At 38.4% G+C, this 13,533-nt stretch overlaps 1 protein-coding gene across 2 annotated transcripts; it reads right to left on the bottom strand.

Moving 5' to 3' along the window:
• Positions 1-121: 121 nt before the first annotated feature.
• On the bottom strand, positions 122-6,245 carry LOC147864626 (protein CNGC15b-like). Of its 2 annotated transcripts, none has more exons than XM_087318734.1 (8): positions 6,058-6,245; positions 5,249-5,347; positions 4,318-4,813; positions 3,091-3,294; positions 2,644-2,927; positions 2,429-2,540; positions 1,774-2,010; positions 122-1,108 (listed from the first exon to the last, which is right to left on the bottom strand). In XM_087318734.1, the coding sequence occupies exons 2-8, from the start codon at positions 5,302-5,304 to the stop codon at positions 419-421; spliced, it is 2,079 nt and encodes a 692-aa protein (XP_087174860.1). In that variant the 5' UTR covers positions 5,305-5,347; positions 6,058-6,245; the 3' UTR covers positions 122-418. The 2 variants fall into 2 exon arrangements, with proteins under 2 accessions (XP_087174860.1, XP_087174861.1); XM_087318735.1 differs by having other exon boundaries at positions 5,249-5,290.
• Between the last annotated feature and the right edge of the window lie 7,288 nt (positions 6,246-13,533).

The raw sequence follows: 13,533 nt of genomic DNA, 5'->3' as shown, positions 1-13,533 counted from the left end.
TCTAAATCCCATGCTTGATAATATAGATCATTGGTTAAGGTCTATTAGATTACAGAGGTCTTTAAAAAGCTACAATCCTACCTCGCGTTACATTATGTTGACTGATGTCAACATGTATCAATGGTTTAATGCGCATGTATTTTAAAAATATTTTTACATAAATATGTCGATTAAGGTTCTTCAAAGAAATCTTGTAATGGATAAACCCACTGAAGGATGATTATATGGTACAAGTCAGGAGTCAATCAGCAATAATGCCATACAATTTGGGTCAAATAGCATTATGTTCCCAATGTGAATGATCATGACCATGATGTGCACTAACATTTACAATGGAGAGGCTTGAATTGAGATGATTTCTTTCCAACACAGATCAACACATTCTATATATTCTCTCAAATCTATAAAGAAACTTAACTCAATCCATGTCTTCGACTGAGAAATCAGGCTCAGCTGGTTTTTGCAACTTCAAGTAAGAAAGCCGTTCTTCACCAGCGTGAAGGTTACGGAGTCGGTGAACACCACGCATTGCATTGACAGCAAACCGAGAAACTAAGAGAGCTGTCCCAAAGTTAGCACTTCCTTGGCCTTGCTCAATTGGAGCTTTCATAGTTTCTTCTTTCCGTCGAGCTTCATCAAGCTTTCTTCTCTGGTACCGTCGCCATGCTGCTTGAATAGAGCAAGTTGCCCATATCCTCCATCGTTGAGAGTAATACCTAAATTTATGTTGCACTTGTTTGCTTTGCAAGCGTCGGAATCGAGTTGCCACAAACTTCAAATCTTCAGCTTTCAATGCAAATGCTTCTACATCGGTTTCAGCGGTTATGGTTTGCACTGAATAAGGAAAGATTCCTCCCGATTTAGGGTCTAATGCCCATGTGAGAAGCTCCTCCCCACAGAAAAGGCCTGGTCCTAGCTTGCCCACATTTGATAACCCGGCGCTTCCTCCATTTGTTGTGCTCTTGAGGTAGCCCTGAAAAATAAAGAGCATCTCATTCACCGGATCTCCTTCTCGCATCACATCCGTCCCTGGGGTAAAAAGAGTGGGTTGAAGGCGCTCGCATATTGCGTCGATTAGTTGCTCATCCATGATTGCAAACAAATCAACCTGGCAAACAAAGAGCAAGCCTTCAGAAGAAAAAAATAACGATCATTTTGTGTGTATGTGTGGTAAAGAAAAATTACCTTTTACAAGCTTCATGAAACCAATCCATTCACTATACCATTAACTAACAAGAAAATTGAAAGCTTCGTATCTTTCAAAGAGCAAGAAAGAATGAAACATGTATTAATGCCTCTAAAAACTTAAATGGCCTCCACAGGACTCAACAAGATAATCCAAATGAAAATATCGTATAGAATAATGAAAGAAAGAAATGAACAAATAAATATTACATTACTGTATCTTAGCAAAGATAAACATGTCTGGGAATACAGAAGAATATCCTTTTGCCAACATCATTACTAGTATTAGGTCATCCAAAAGTCTATTAACCTTGTTTAGATATGATAATATGGAAAAAACCAGATGTCTGTCCTCTTATCGTTTATTAGGATTTGCCAAAAGAGATGTCAGACAGAATGAAGCGACTATAATTTCTCAAAATTTGGCAAGTTCTCTTTCTTACTTCGAGTTCAGAATCGAATGGGAAATTTCAAGTGCAAATCGACATTAAACAATGCTGTTTTGTTATGGGTTTTGAGCATTGTATCTGCTAAGACGACCCCAACAAAAAAGACAATCTAATTATGAGAAAGAATCGATACACGTACCTTTTTGACTAGATGTAAGCATAAATGTCTCTTGATATCCCGGCGCAAATCCTTAGGCAGCACCTGAACTACCTCTTCCTCATTCACACCTCTTGTTTCTAGCCACTTGTATTGCTCATATTTTCGGATTTGTTCACGCAGCTTTGGGTCTATTTGGCGATGCTGCATCCATTGCTCCATGTCACGCCTTTTAAGCCTCATTTCCTCAAACTTTACCGTTAAGGATTGCAAGTAAGTCTGCAAGAACGATGAGAAATTTTCAAATGATCAGTCCATCACTTGTAACGTGTTTGAAGAGAGATTACAGTAACGCATAAAAAAACAAAAAAAACAACAACAGCAAAACCAGGCTAAATGTGTGAACATATATTATGCATTAAATGTTGAATAATATTTTGTTAATATAAAGGGTGCTGTAAGACACTATCGCAAGGGGATGATGATAAAACTGGATTATAATACAGACAAATGTGAACCATGTTTTTAACAAGAAAGTCCCAAGGACTGACCTACTTCAGAATGTATACTAACTATTTCATTCAAATGTGGAAGATCGGAATTAAAACATCATTCCAGTTATGGATATAAAAATCGCAATGCAATTAACTGAACAAAAGAAATCCCAATGGATTCACAAGGACGATTTATCTTTCACCTGCATTTTACCAAGTAGTTGGGCAAATAGAGTGAGTCCAACAATAACAATTATAATAGAAAAAATGACCTCCCCGTCATAAGAACTAGTCTCCAGACCCTGTCCCAAAGTACTGAAAAAAAAAGCCTTAGAAATATGTCAACGATAACTCAAAATTAAGAAATTTTACTATATCAAACAGCTTTTTAGTAAAATAAAGAAAGAGGGGGTTGCACCTTAAGTTGCGTAAACCAAACCATAGGCAGTAAAAATATTTGTCGACAAACTTGTTTGTGCTTATGATTCCATTTTGAATAGAATCGGAATATATTCCAAAGTCAAAATTGTCATTGGAACCATTGGCTGAACATTGTAACTGAAGATCGGTTGAGTTCCAGACGTAGCCATTTTGATCCACGCTACAATCAAAATATTTTGGATTGCAATCTTTGTCGCATTGTTGTCGCCAGCAAGTATCTTTCCTCTCAACAGCAAGAAGGTAATAGCAAGCACCAAAGAACTAAAGAAAGCATCAAAAAATAAATAATAGAATCTTAGGAAGTAAATAAATGAAAAATACAAATGTGTATATATTGTAGCATTCTTAACTAAACGTATGGTGATGGAATCTTACATGATAATGGACTCTTAGATAATGAACAGATGAAAAAATGGGCACTTACATGGCTGACCAGCATATAGAGTACTAAGTTATATGCTGCTCCGGCCCAAGCTGTCTCAGTTACGATTTTTGACGTCTTCCCAAGTTGCTGGATCAAGGGGTAGACCCTTGGTATCAACTGAATGAGAATGATAAAACGCAATGCATTCTTTGTGTTATCGGCAGTTGTCCCTTGCAGGTGTGGGATCACTGCCCATATTACAACCTACAAATAGATTTATTCATCAACAAACCAGACCCATTATGAATTTACGAGTTCCCTTCTCAACTAATCATAAATATTATAAAATATCCATAATTACATTATCCTCATCCAAGAGAACCAACTGCAATTTTCACTATCCTTATCTATTTCAACAATCATGCATTGCTTTTCCCAGCATTTCAGCAAGTCTTTAAAGCATGTTTCCATATTTCCGCCCAACATTATGAGATTCTCATAGCTCATTGTCAGGTGTATTCAAGTATTGTATTATCATATCTTTCATTATTCTCATAGAAGAGACAATATCTTCAGTGTAATATCATGACTTTCTCTCATAGGCCATTTGTCACTCTTTTCCAGATACTAAAACATCTTTATTTGCTCTCTTCTTTGTTCCATTGCAATCCTTCAAGTATTGTATTATCATATCTTTCATTATTCTCATAGAAGAGACAATATCTTCAGTGTAATATCATGACTTTCTCTCATAGGCCATTTGTCACTCTTTTCCAGATACTAAAACATCTTTATTTGCTCTCTTCTTTGTTCCATTGCAATCCTTTCATGTAATAATATTTTTCTCCTTGGTCACCAGGCAATCTAGCTAGTTTTAAAGAAATTTCACCGAGCCTCATTGTTGATTGTTCATGGTTAAATTTCAAGCCATTTTGAGTACAAAGTGTTTTTCTTTTCTTTCATTTTCTTCTGTTATTCGAATTGACTAGTTAACATAAACAATTGTTATAATCTTCATCATATCTAATGAATCATTATAGTGGTTTAGAGAAGTTAATATATCTTTCTTGTTTTCTTCTCTTTCATGAGTTTGCATTATCATCATGTAGACTTCTTGTATAAAGATGATAACAATGTTAACTTGATAGAAAATAATGGTCAAAACTGCAACTCAGACTTTTATCAACCATTAACTATGCATCAAAATGATATACTGTTTTAAAAGGTTTCACTGAAATATTTTCATTATAATAATACTTTTAAATTGAAGTATGAGAGAAGCAAAACCTGTGGTAAAGGTAACACAGCAATAACATCCAGAATGAAATGCTTTGAAAGGTATCTTTTCGCAATCCGCCATGGATTAACAATAAGTTCTCCTCGACCAAGAATTCGGGACGAAGATGCGATATAGCCAGTTCGAAACGAGACTGCGATGTGAACCAAGTGGAATATGTCTGTGATTGTCCTTAATAAGGTGATAATTATGGCTAAGCGTGTATCTATCTTCAGGCAAATGTTTGAGTCATCAACAACTGGTAGGTAAAAGAATAAAGGATCGATGAAAAGGGCTGCCAAACAAGAGCAAAGAAATACACCATTCCACTGATTCCAAGCTTTTCCCGTTGGATCCAAAATACCCTCTCTATTTGTTTCATCACCTTCGACCTTGTCAACCTTATTGTGTAATCCATTTGGGTTTCTATCAGATTTTCTCTTTAAATTTACTAGTAGTCCACTTTCAACTTCAAGTGTTGGATCATTATACATGGGATTTTGAAATCTGCTAAAAAACCCAACCAAAAAAGAAAAGGCAAAGGAATGTATTATGTTATAATATGCACAACTTTCATAAGGACGAACAAAAAAATTGTTTGAGCTTACAAATATAAGTTTAAAGTAACAATGAGAACATTCAAATAGGCAAAGGAAAATGAGGATTAAATCATAGGATTAAAGGCATAAAGAGAATCCCCAAGTGAAGACAGCAGAAAGAAAACAAAGGTGAAAAGTACAGGTAGAATATCAATAAAAACGAAGTAATGATTTGGAAGAAACGATAACAGCAGAAACTATGAATCTCAACAGAAAAAAACCATGCCATCCATAAACACGTAATCAAAGAAAACACTGCATAAGGCTAAGAAAAAAATGGATCAAAGCCTTTATTTTGGACAGATATTGGATCACAGAACTACATTTATTCACAAAGCATTACCTGACAAACAGTTTCTTCTGTCCATCCATCTTTATGGCCTTCCTGTTATAAAACATTATGCAATCTTCAAGATAGTGAAGCAATGCTCAAGTTATCTACCTACATAAACACAAATAGCATGATTATAAATCAGAGTGTCACAAGATAATGTCACTTAAGCCATGATTCACACCGCATACCAATGAAATGATGAAATTTTCAGTACATTAAATGATTTAGCTAATACACACACACACACACACACACACACATGCATATTCATGAGTTAGCAACGATACATACGTGATATACAATCACCTAATTACCCTCAGAAAGCAGCTAAAATGTGGATTATTCTATATGCTTTATCAAATTAATCCCATCGATTTAGTTCGATACACAACACATCCTTCCCTTTTACATTATCTACTCCAAAATTCACATTAAATTCTGTGGTTTTCAATGACAAACTAGTTAGGTATGGATCGAAGACCCATAAGGCTTATTATATAAGCTAAGACGATGGAAGATTTTCTCCATAAGAAATAAAGAAAGAAAGAATTATGTTACAAACCCACTAAATAAGAGTACTTGCCCCCTCATCACGATTAAATTACAGGATGAGAAAAAGGCATCATTTTCTTAATCAAAATAAAAAATTTAATAAAAAAGATGACAAACCCATTAACAGGAGAGGATTTTACCAACAAAATATCAAAAGAGAATTAAAAATGGGGAAAAGAACTCACAAACATTGTATTGTTTCTCTGCTATCCTAAACTTGAAGCAATGAATAAAAAAAAGAAGAGAAAACTTTAATTCAAACTTACCAATTAGTTTTTTGGACGATCAAATAGAAGGCTCCATTGAAGCAGAGATCTGAGTCAACTCCTTCTTCTGCTAGACTAAGTGCTTTTCAGCATTTTATCTCTAGATTCAATCAAATCATTGTTGCCTTTTCAACTCTTTTTCCAGTTCCCCCATATGACCCTGCGTTTTTGTTATTTCCTTCGACTGCCCTCGGTCCACACCAGAAGCAATTTATTATACGCGTTATTTTAGAAACTCTCCGGTCGGTTCCTCAAATTAATGAAGTTAAAAGGAGAGATGGAGGGCACTCATCAAGAAGAACAAAATCCCCGGCGGGGCATTCGGGAAAATAAGGGAAAACCCTAATCTATTTCAAAGTTCCTTTTTCAATATGCTTATATGCTTCGGTTCAAATTATCTGAACGAGGAGATGCCCATTTTCTAGTGAGAATTAAGTGTGTGGCTTGATCAATTAGAGAACATGATCATTTATCATTTGGCGAGCTACTAGTTCATTTTCACAATTTAACTCGCAAGGTATAATCGTGTTGTTAGGAACCTTGACTTTGACCTGGTATACATGGGCACTTCTGAAAACAAGTGGGCATACTTTTTCATTTTCTAGGTCAAAATAATAAATTTTCATGTTTTAAATTTAGTTTTCAAACATAATAGTGATTTTTTTGTTATGTATATCCCGTGTATTAATAAGTGCTATGGAAATGCCTACTATAGTTTCAAAAATATCATGCAGTTGACAAAGGTATTTTTGTGTATTAGTACCCGTGGAGATATATGGAAAAGGGATAGGAGTTACAATTATCGTTTCATGGCTTTACTCTTAAGCATGTTAGATGTGTTGTTTTCTTAATGAACAACTTGTTTCCACCTATTACTTTATGCATCCATTGTGCACCTTTTGTGTCGTGATTTTATAGCTTTCAACTCTCAATAATCACATAATTGGGAATAAATCGCTTCTTATCCATTGTGCACATTTTGCGTCATAATGTTGTAACTTTCCAATCTTAATAATCCATAGTTGAGCAATTAATTGCTATAATTAAGAAGCAAATGATAGGGATACAACGTTGAAGTTTTCATGTTGCCAATGACGTACCTATCAACTTGAGTTGTGTTACACCTGACACATCTCTCTCTCTCTCTCTCTCTACCAAGGTAGTGATGTGAGCTCACACAATCATTTACCCTATTGTGGAAGAAAGATGTAAGAGTAGTTGTCAATCACTCCCAAGCTACTGAAGTAGTATCAAGCACCGTGACAAACTCCATATCTCCTCTCTTATACTTTAACATAATTAAGAGAATGACATGATCATTACAAAAACATTATACTTATACTTTAACTTAGTTAATTATGTAGAAACAAGAGGCGTAGATAATCAATGGTTTCAATTGTAATTGATCTTAAGTGCTATTGATGCATTACTTAAGCACTTGCGCGATATCAAGTAGTTAAAGGATGGTACAAATTTGTTGCAAGTCACTACAAATATATTTTATCATCATGCATTAACATCATTGTCTTCGCTATGACCTAAAGCAGAAAAGGTGTGGAATGTATGTAAGTCAAATGCAAGGTTGTGGCAAATATTGCAGCATTGTTGGAACTTGGCATTCCCATTTGCCATTTCATGCAAAGGTATTTATATGGAGAGTCATGATCGGTGAACTTCCATTAGGTTCAGCCTTAAACAAATGATGATTGGGAAGTACATGCTTCTTTTGCACCATTTTGTTAGAAAACAACACACATAGGTTCATTAAACGCCTTGTAGCTCACAGCATTTGGACGTACTTATCAAAGATTTGACAAGTGTTATCTCGTTGTTATTTGATGCCTCAACAATGGGTTTTTGTTCAACATGTTCAGAATGTTCCAAATGATGAGCTAGAGATCATATTCCGATTTTTATGATATTGGGGTTTACAACACATTTGGAATATGTGAAATTCTTTCTTGTTTAATGGTAGGCATGGGGCTAAACCTATGTTAAGAGTTTGAAAGACATTCTCGTGGAATTTTTGGATGTTGGACCATGTGGGATTGTTTTTCAAATGCATATTCAAGTTTTTTAATGGCTTTATAGGGTGTCCACCTACCTACATAGGTAGAGAAGACTAAGAAGTTGTAACATTGGGTTTTATGTGCAATTAATATGATTGTGATAATTAAGCTCATGCAATGCCTCGAAACTTTAAATTTTTTGACTAATGGGACTATCTATTCTATTTGATGATTACCACCACAATTCCTTTTTCTTCGAGCGGTTAACTAGGGTTCAAAACCCATCAAGGGTGATGGAGAGAAAAAGATGAGTTTACAATGCATAAACAATGACAATGAAGCAAGCATGAAATATAAACACATCAACAAACCTTTTATTGGCATCAATTGCTTGTTAGAAGTGAATACTAAAAGAAAAGCCAATTGTGCATGTTAAAAATGCCAATCTTGAACTATATATGTATGACGAGCAAGAGAGCTCATTGTTGGGTTCGTAGAATTTGAGAGTCAAATGCCCAAACTTTGTTAACAAATGAAATCACAAGTTAGCGAATCACAAGGACAAGTGGGAGGCCTACAATGACCAAGGAAACCTGTCATTAATCAAAACTTACTATGCCAAAACTCAATCATATCCCCTCAAGGTTTTTTCATTGTCTTATTCTCCCTTGCCCTGTGTAAAAAGGTTACCTATTATAAAAAAACTGATTCAAACGTCAAGGTTTTTTCATTGTCTTAATCTCCCTTGCCCTATGTAAAAAGGTTACCTATTGTCATTTTGTAAATACATGGCGACACAAATATTCTGTTGTTCCAAAGAAGGCGGCCATGTTCTACAACACTCAATCGCTAGAGACAAAATCATATACCGCATTGAGCGTGACTTTACAAGTGCACATACATATATTGCTAATAATTAGGTAATTAACTATTGGTTAATCAGTATCTAATTATGCGAGTAGTTAATCACGTATGTGGTTAAGCAACGGAAGACTATCTTATATGTGTGTGGATGTGTGTGTGTGTGTGAGAGAGAGAGAGTGAGGAAGTTACACTTATGAACAATTACACAATAGGGGATGATTAACAACAGTATAGCTTAAAGAAGTATACCCACAATGTGGTATATCGACATCTCATGTGCAACGGTGCACATGTGTGAGGATAATATAGGTGCAAGGATGCAAGTCCTATATTAAATGAACTTGGGAGTGGGGGATCTAGAATGTATTCCACTCAAGTAGAACATCCAATTTAAGGGTTTAAGGTCAACACACTAACTAGATTCTATTTATGTAACTAGTAAGTTACATAATTTCCAAAATAACTAAACCTAGTTGAGCTCGATCTCAACATATATAAAAAAGCTAAAGACCATTAGAAGCATGATGACATGCCAACTCGCAAATACAAAATTTCGCAACCCACCATCAACAATTTCATTAAGTTGTCTTCCTTGGTTAAGGTCCTTAGGGGTCCCACTCATAATTTCACATGCGGCCACAACTTCTCGTGACAATGCCTTGCCATGTTACCCATCATATCAATGTCGAGACCACCCTCAACCTCGATAGTCACAAAGCACCACCCTCACATTCAAAACTTCCCTACCCCCCAATTGAGATGTAATAGCTTGACCTTTGACCGACATTCACCTTCGACCCACAACCCTTGTCAATGTGCTATTGTTAATTTGTTAGAAAGACAATCATATTACAAGGGCAAAGCACCAATTGCAAACTTCCTGATCACCTACACTAAAAATGTCCTTGGGGTCACCAAGCACCAGATAGACCAAATATAGGATGACTATGTAAATAAGAAAGCATAGGAATGGGACCGGGAGGACAACACACCACATGCAACCTTTGTGGTGAGTGAATGTTGCTAAGCATAGCAATTTGTTATCACCACATCTTGAATGATAAAAAGCAACTCGAGCCACTATAATTGAGCCTCTCTAGCTTTCGGATGCCTTAGCTGATTGGCAAGTATCACTATCACTATGCCACCTACTTTGATCTCATGCTTCAACGACACACTCAAGACATTTCTAGGTGACCATGAACAACACATACAACCTAATTGGTTGATTCATCACTTTTAGTAATGAGTGCTCTCATTGAGACATGTGCAACGAATATAGTGATGTGTCAAGAATCGACTGGCCACAACCGGTTAGCATGTATTGGAATATGGGTGCAAAGATCGTGAACAACAGTACACAGACAACTGAGAATAGAAATACATAGACACAAGTTGTTTTTATGTGGAAACCCGAAAGGGAAAAACCATGGGGATTCACAAACCTCAAGAAACAAATCACTATATATAGAGAGGAATACAGGGAGACTTAGAGGCAACAATCTCAAGCTCGTCTTCGTCTAACAGACGACGACAGAGTTACATCTCTCTCTCTCTCTCTCTCTCTCTCTCTCGTAAATAATGGCTTTCATTACGAAAGAAAAAACACCACCATGACTAACTTACAACAAACTATAGAACCCCTTCTATCTAGGGATCTAAAGAAAACTACGACACCAAACTCAATGCCACCCTACACACCAATTCAAATGGCGAATATGATGATATGTGACCTTGCAGAGTTCTCTCTCTTCCTGGTTGAGATTTTGTGACTTCTCCCTCTCTCTCTCTCTCTCTTAGTTACAGTGGCAACAACCAACAATAACTATACAATAATGATGATCACTCATACATAACTACTTGCCCTAACTATATTTATACTTATACACTATATGAGCTATTTACAAATATAGCCCATTAAGGGCACATTGAGACTATTTACAAAATTATCCTCAACTCGGCTTCAACCGACTCGGCTACTAGCCAAATCGATTTTTCTATTTGTCAATCGATCGATTTTCAGCCTCGGCCGAGTTACCCATTGACTCCATCTTATTCGACTCGGGCTCCTCCCATCTGGATGGACTAGCTTTCCCAACATGATGTTTTCTTGTTGCACCACCCAACCACAAAAGTTCCCTTTTAGGATCTTGAACGTTGGGCGAACAACACCATTAGAGTCTAACCAATTATTTAAGTAAAACATAAGGAATTATGGTCCAAAGAAAGGAAAGAGGGGTGGAAGGCTACCCAACCTCCTCTTAATGACGATGTGAGATGAGCCCCGACCTCCTTGATATTCTATACATATCATAAGGGTTGATGTAAGTCATACAATGGGTACCTAACTAACAAGATAAGCCAAGCCTCTCTTGATAAGAAGGTAGCTAGCCTTGTTATGTAGGAAGAAACCAAAGACCCTAGTATGTTCACATTTGACTACTTTATATAAAGTGGTCAAATGATAACACACTTAATAGTTATCTCTCATCGTAAAATTGTAATTCAATTTATACCCTTGTTCCTTCATAATCAACCTACACCCACTCATCATAAGATAAGGGAAAAGTATAGAAACTCTATCTCGTGATCATTTATGGTTATGCACGTAACAACCACCTAGTATCCAATGTTATCCAGTTGACTAAGCAACAATAAGCTCTTACTCAGTCTAGGATTAACCTAGTAGACCTCGTGGAACTCAAGTTGCTTCCCATCCAAAGTTGAGAATTCAACACCAACTACAACACATTGATGGGAAGCTCCAAGGCAAACAATCCTAAATCGATCAGCCTCGATACAAGTGATGTGGTGGTCAAATTGTTGAGAGACAAGCTCAACATCGGCTGGATTGGCTGAAGAAGCCGAGGACTGATCGGTTAGGCCGAGTGCGTAAACCGGGAGGCCGTTAGGAAAGATATTCCGTGAGGAATATATTTGGGAATTAGTGTAGGAGCTCTTAATGAGCATTGAAGTACTGTCAGTACTTTGGTCAGTCCTTCCAGGACTTGTATAAAAGTGTTCACTGAGCATGTCTTATGTACAGACTGAGTATTATTGTTGAATATAGTTTTTGTGTCTTCTCTCTTACTCTCTCTGTCTCTCCCGCGTATACCGTGTAAGCTCAAGCTCTCCATTGAACCTGAGTTTCCTTCCTCTGTTCTGTCTTCATACCTGCTTCCGCACGCTACTTTCTACATGGTATTAGAGCGCGAGGGTTGAGAACCTCTCTGCAGCCGACACAGCTTTACGAAGAAGAACAAGAAGAACGATGGATAGAGGCATGGCGAGCTCGCTTCCAACAGAGAAGCTCGACAGAACCAACTACACGTCTTGGTCCTACAAGATGCACCAGTACCTGCTCGGGCACGACTACTGGAGTTATGTTGAAGGAGCTAATGACGCGGCACCCGAATCGACACACAGAGACTTCCCGTCGTGGGAGCAATCGGCGAGCAGGGTACTATACTGCTTCACATCGTGTGTGGGCGAACAACTATTGAGCTATGTTCGGGATGCAAAGACGCCGAAGGGTGCGTGGGAAAATCTGAAGAAGATTTTCGCCGCGAGCACCACCACCAGGAAACTTCAGCTCCGACAGGAGTTGAGCAACCTACGACAACGCGATTTGTCGATGGCGGACTATACCTCGAAGATCAAGGATATCTGCGACTCCCTCGCCTCCATAGAGGTGAACATCGAGGAGAGCGAGATGGTCCAGATCTGTCTCGGAGGTTTGGCGTCGAAGTTCGGAGCGTTCCGAACGGCTGTGTGTACCCGGGAGAATACGCCGTCCTTTTTTTACTTACAGTCGATGCTCCTGGTAGAGGAGAACCACGCGGGTGCGTCTACAAGCACGCACGCCGACAACAGAATGTTGTACACGGAGGGAGATAGGCCTCGTGGATGTGGAGGACGAGGCGAGTCGGCACGCAATGGAGGCGGCCGACGAGATCAAGGAAGAAGGCACCAAAGTGATGCCGACAGCAACTCTGGACCCTCCGGAAACAGGGGGAGTCGAAGCGATGAGAACCGGCAAGGGAAGGCCATCGCGGAGTGCTAGTACTGTGGCAAGAAAGGCCACAGGGAAAGCGAGTGCTGGAAGAAGCGCGCCGATTCGGAGAGAACCGGTTCCGGAAACGGCTCTGGACATACCGACAAGGGAGATCGGCAACAATTGCATTATGCCAAAGACTCCGGGAGAGCCGGAGAAGGGTCTGTCTTCGTGACTAGACACGAAGCAAACTCAATGAAACGGAGCACCTCGAGATCAGACGAGGTGTGGTACGTAGACTCCGGCGCGTCAAACCACATGACGAGCCATAAGGAGTGGTTCTCGTACCTTGAAAAACCGATGCAATCTGGAGTAGTCGCAACTGGAGACGACACTTCGCATCCGATCGCGAATGTCGGAGAAGTTCCCCTTAGCCATGTCGGGCAGAAAGGGAAACTCATGAACGTGCTACACATTCCGACAATCACGAAGAACTTGGTCTCGGTCGGACAGATCGTCGACCAAGGGATGGAGGTTCGGTTTACACACCTCGGGTGCTTCATTGAGGAAGAAGGCCATGTGATTGCGCAAGGGCGCAGAGACGGCAGT

Source organism: Azolla caroliniana, unplaced genomic scaffold (assembly GCF_043228905.1).
Source record: "Azolla caroliniana isolate FFs.n. ecotype wild unplaced genomic scaffold, voAzoCaro1.0.p SCAF_4, whole genome shotgun sequence".
In the NCBI taxonomy this organism is placed as follows: domain Eukaryota; kingdom Viridiplantae; phylum Streptophyta; class Polypodiopsida; order Salviniales; family Salviniaceae; genus Azolla; species Azolla caroliniana.
Note: the sequence above shows the minus strand (reverse complement) of the source record. Positions and strands in the feature narration are given on the sequence as shown.

Bases quoted from the DNA above. Each gene is read 5' to 3' on its own strand.
- LOC147864626 (XM_087318734.1), bottom strand. From the start codon at position 5,304: ATGTTTTATAACAGGAAGGCCATAAAGATGGATGGACAGAAGAAACTG. The intron at 2,011-2,428 runs GTGAAAGATAAA...TCGTTCTTGCAG, and splicing joins AACTACTTGGTAAAATGCAG to ACTTACTTGCAATCCTTAAC. The intron at 1,109-1,773 runs GTACGTGTATCG...TTTGTTTGCCAG, and splicing joins GCTTACATCTAGTCAAAAAG to GTTGATTTGTTTGCAATCAT.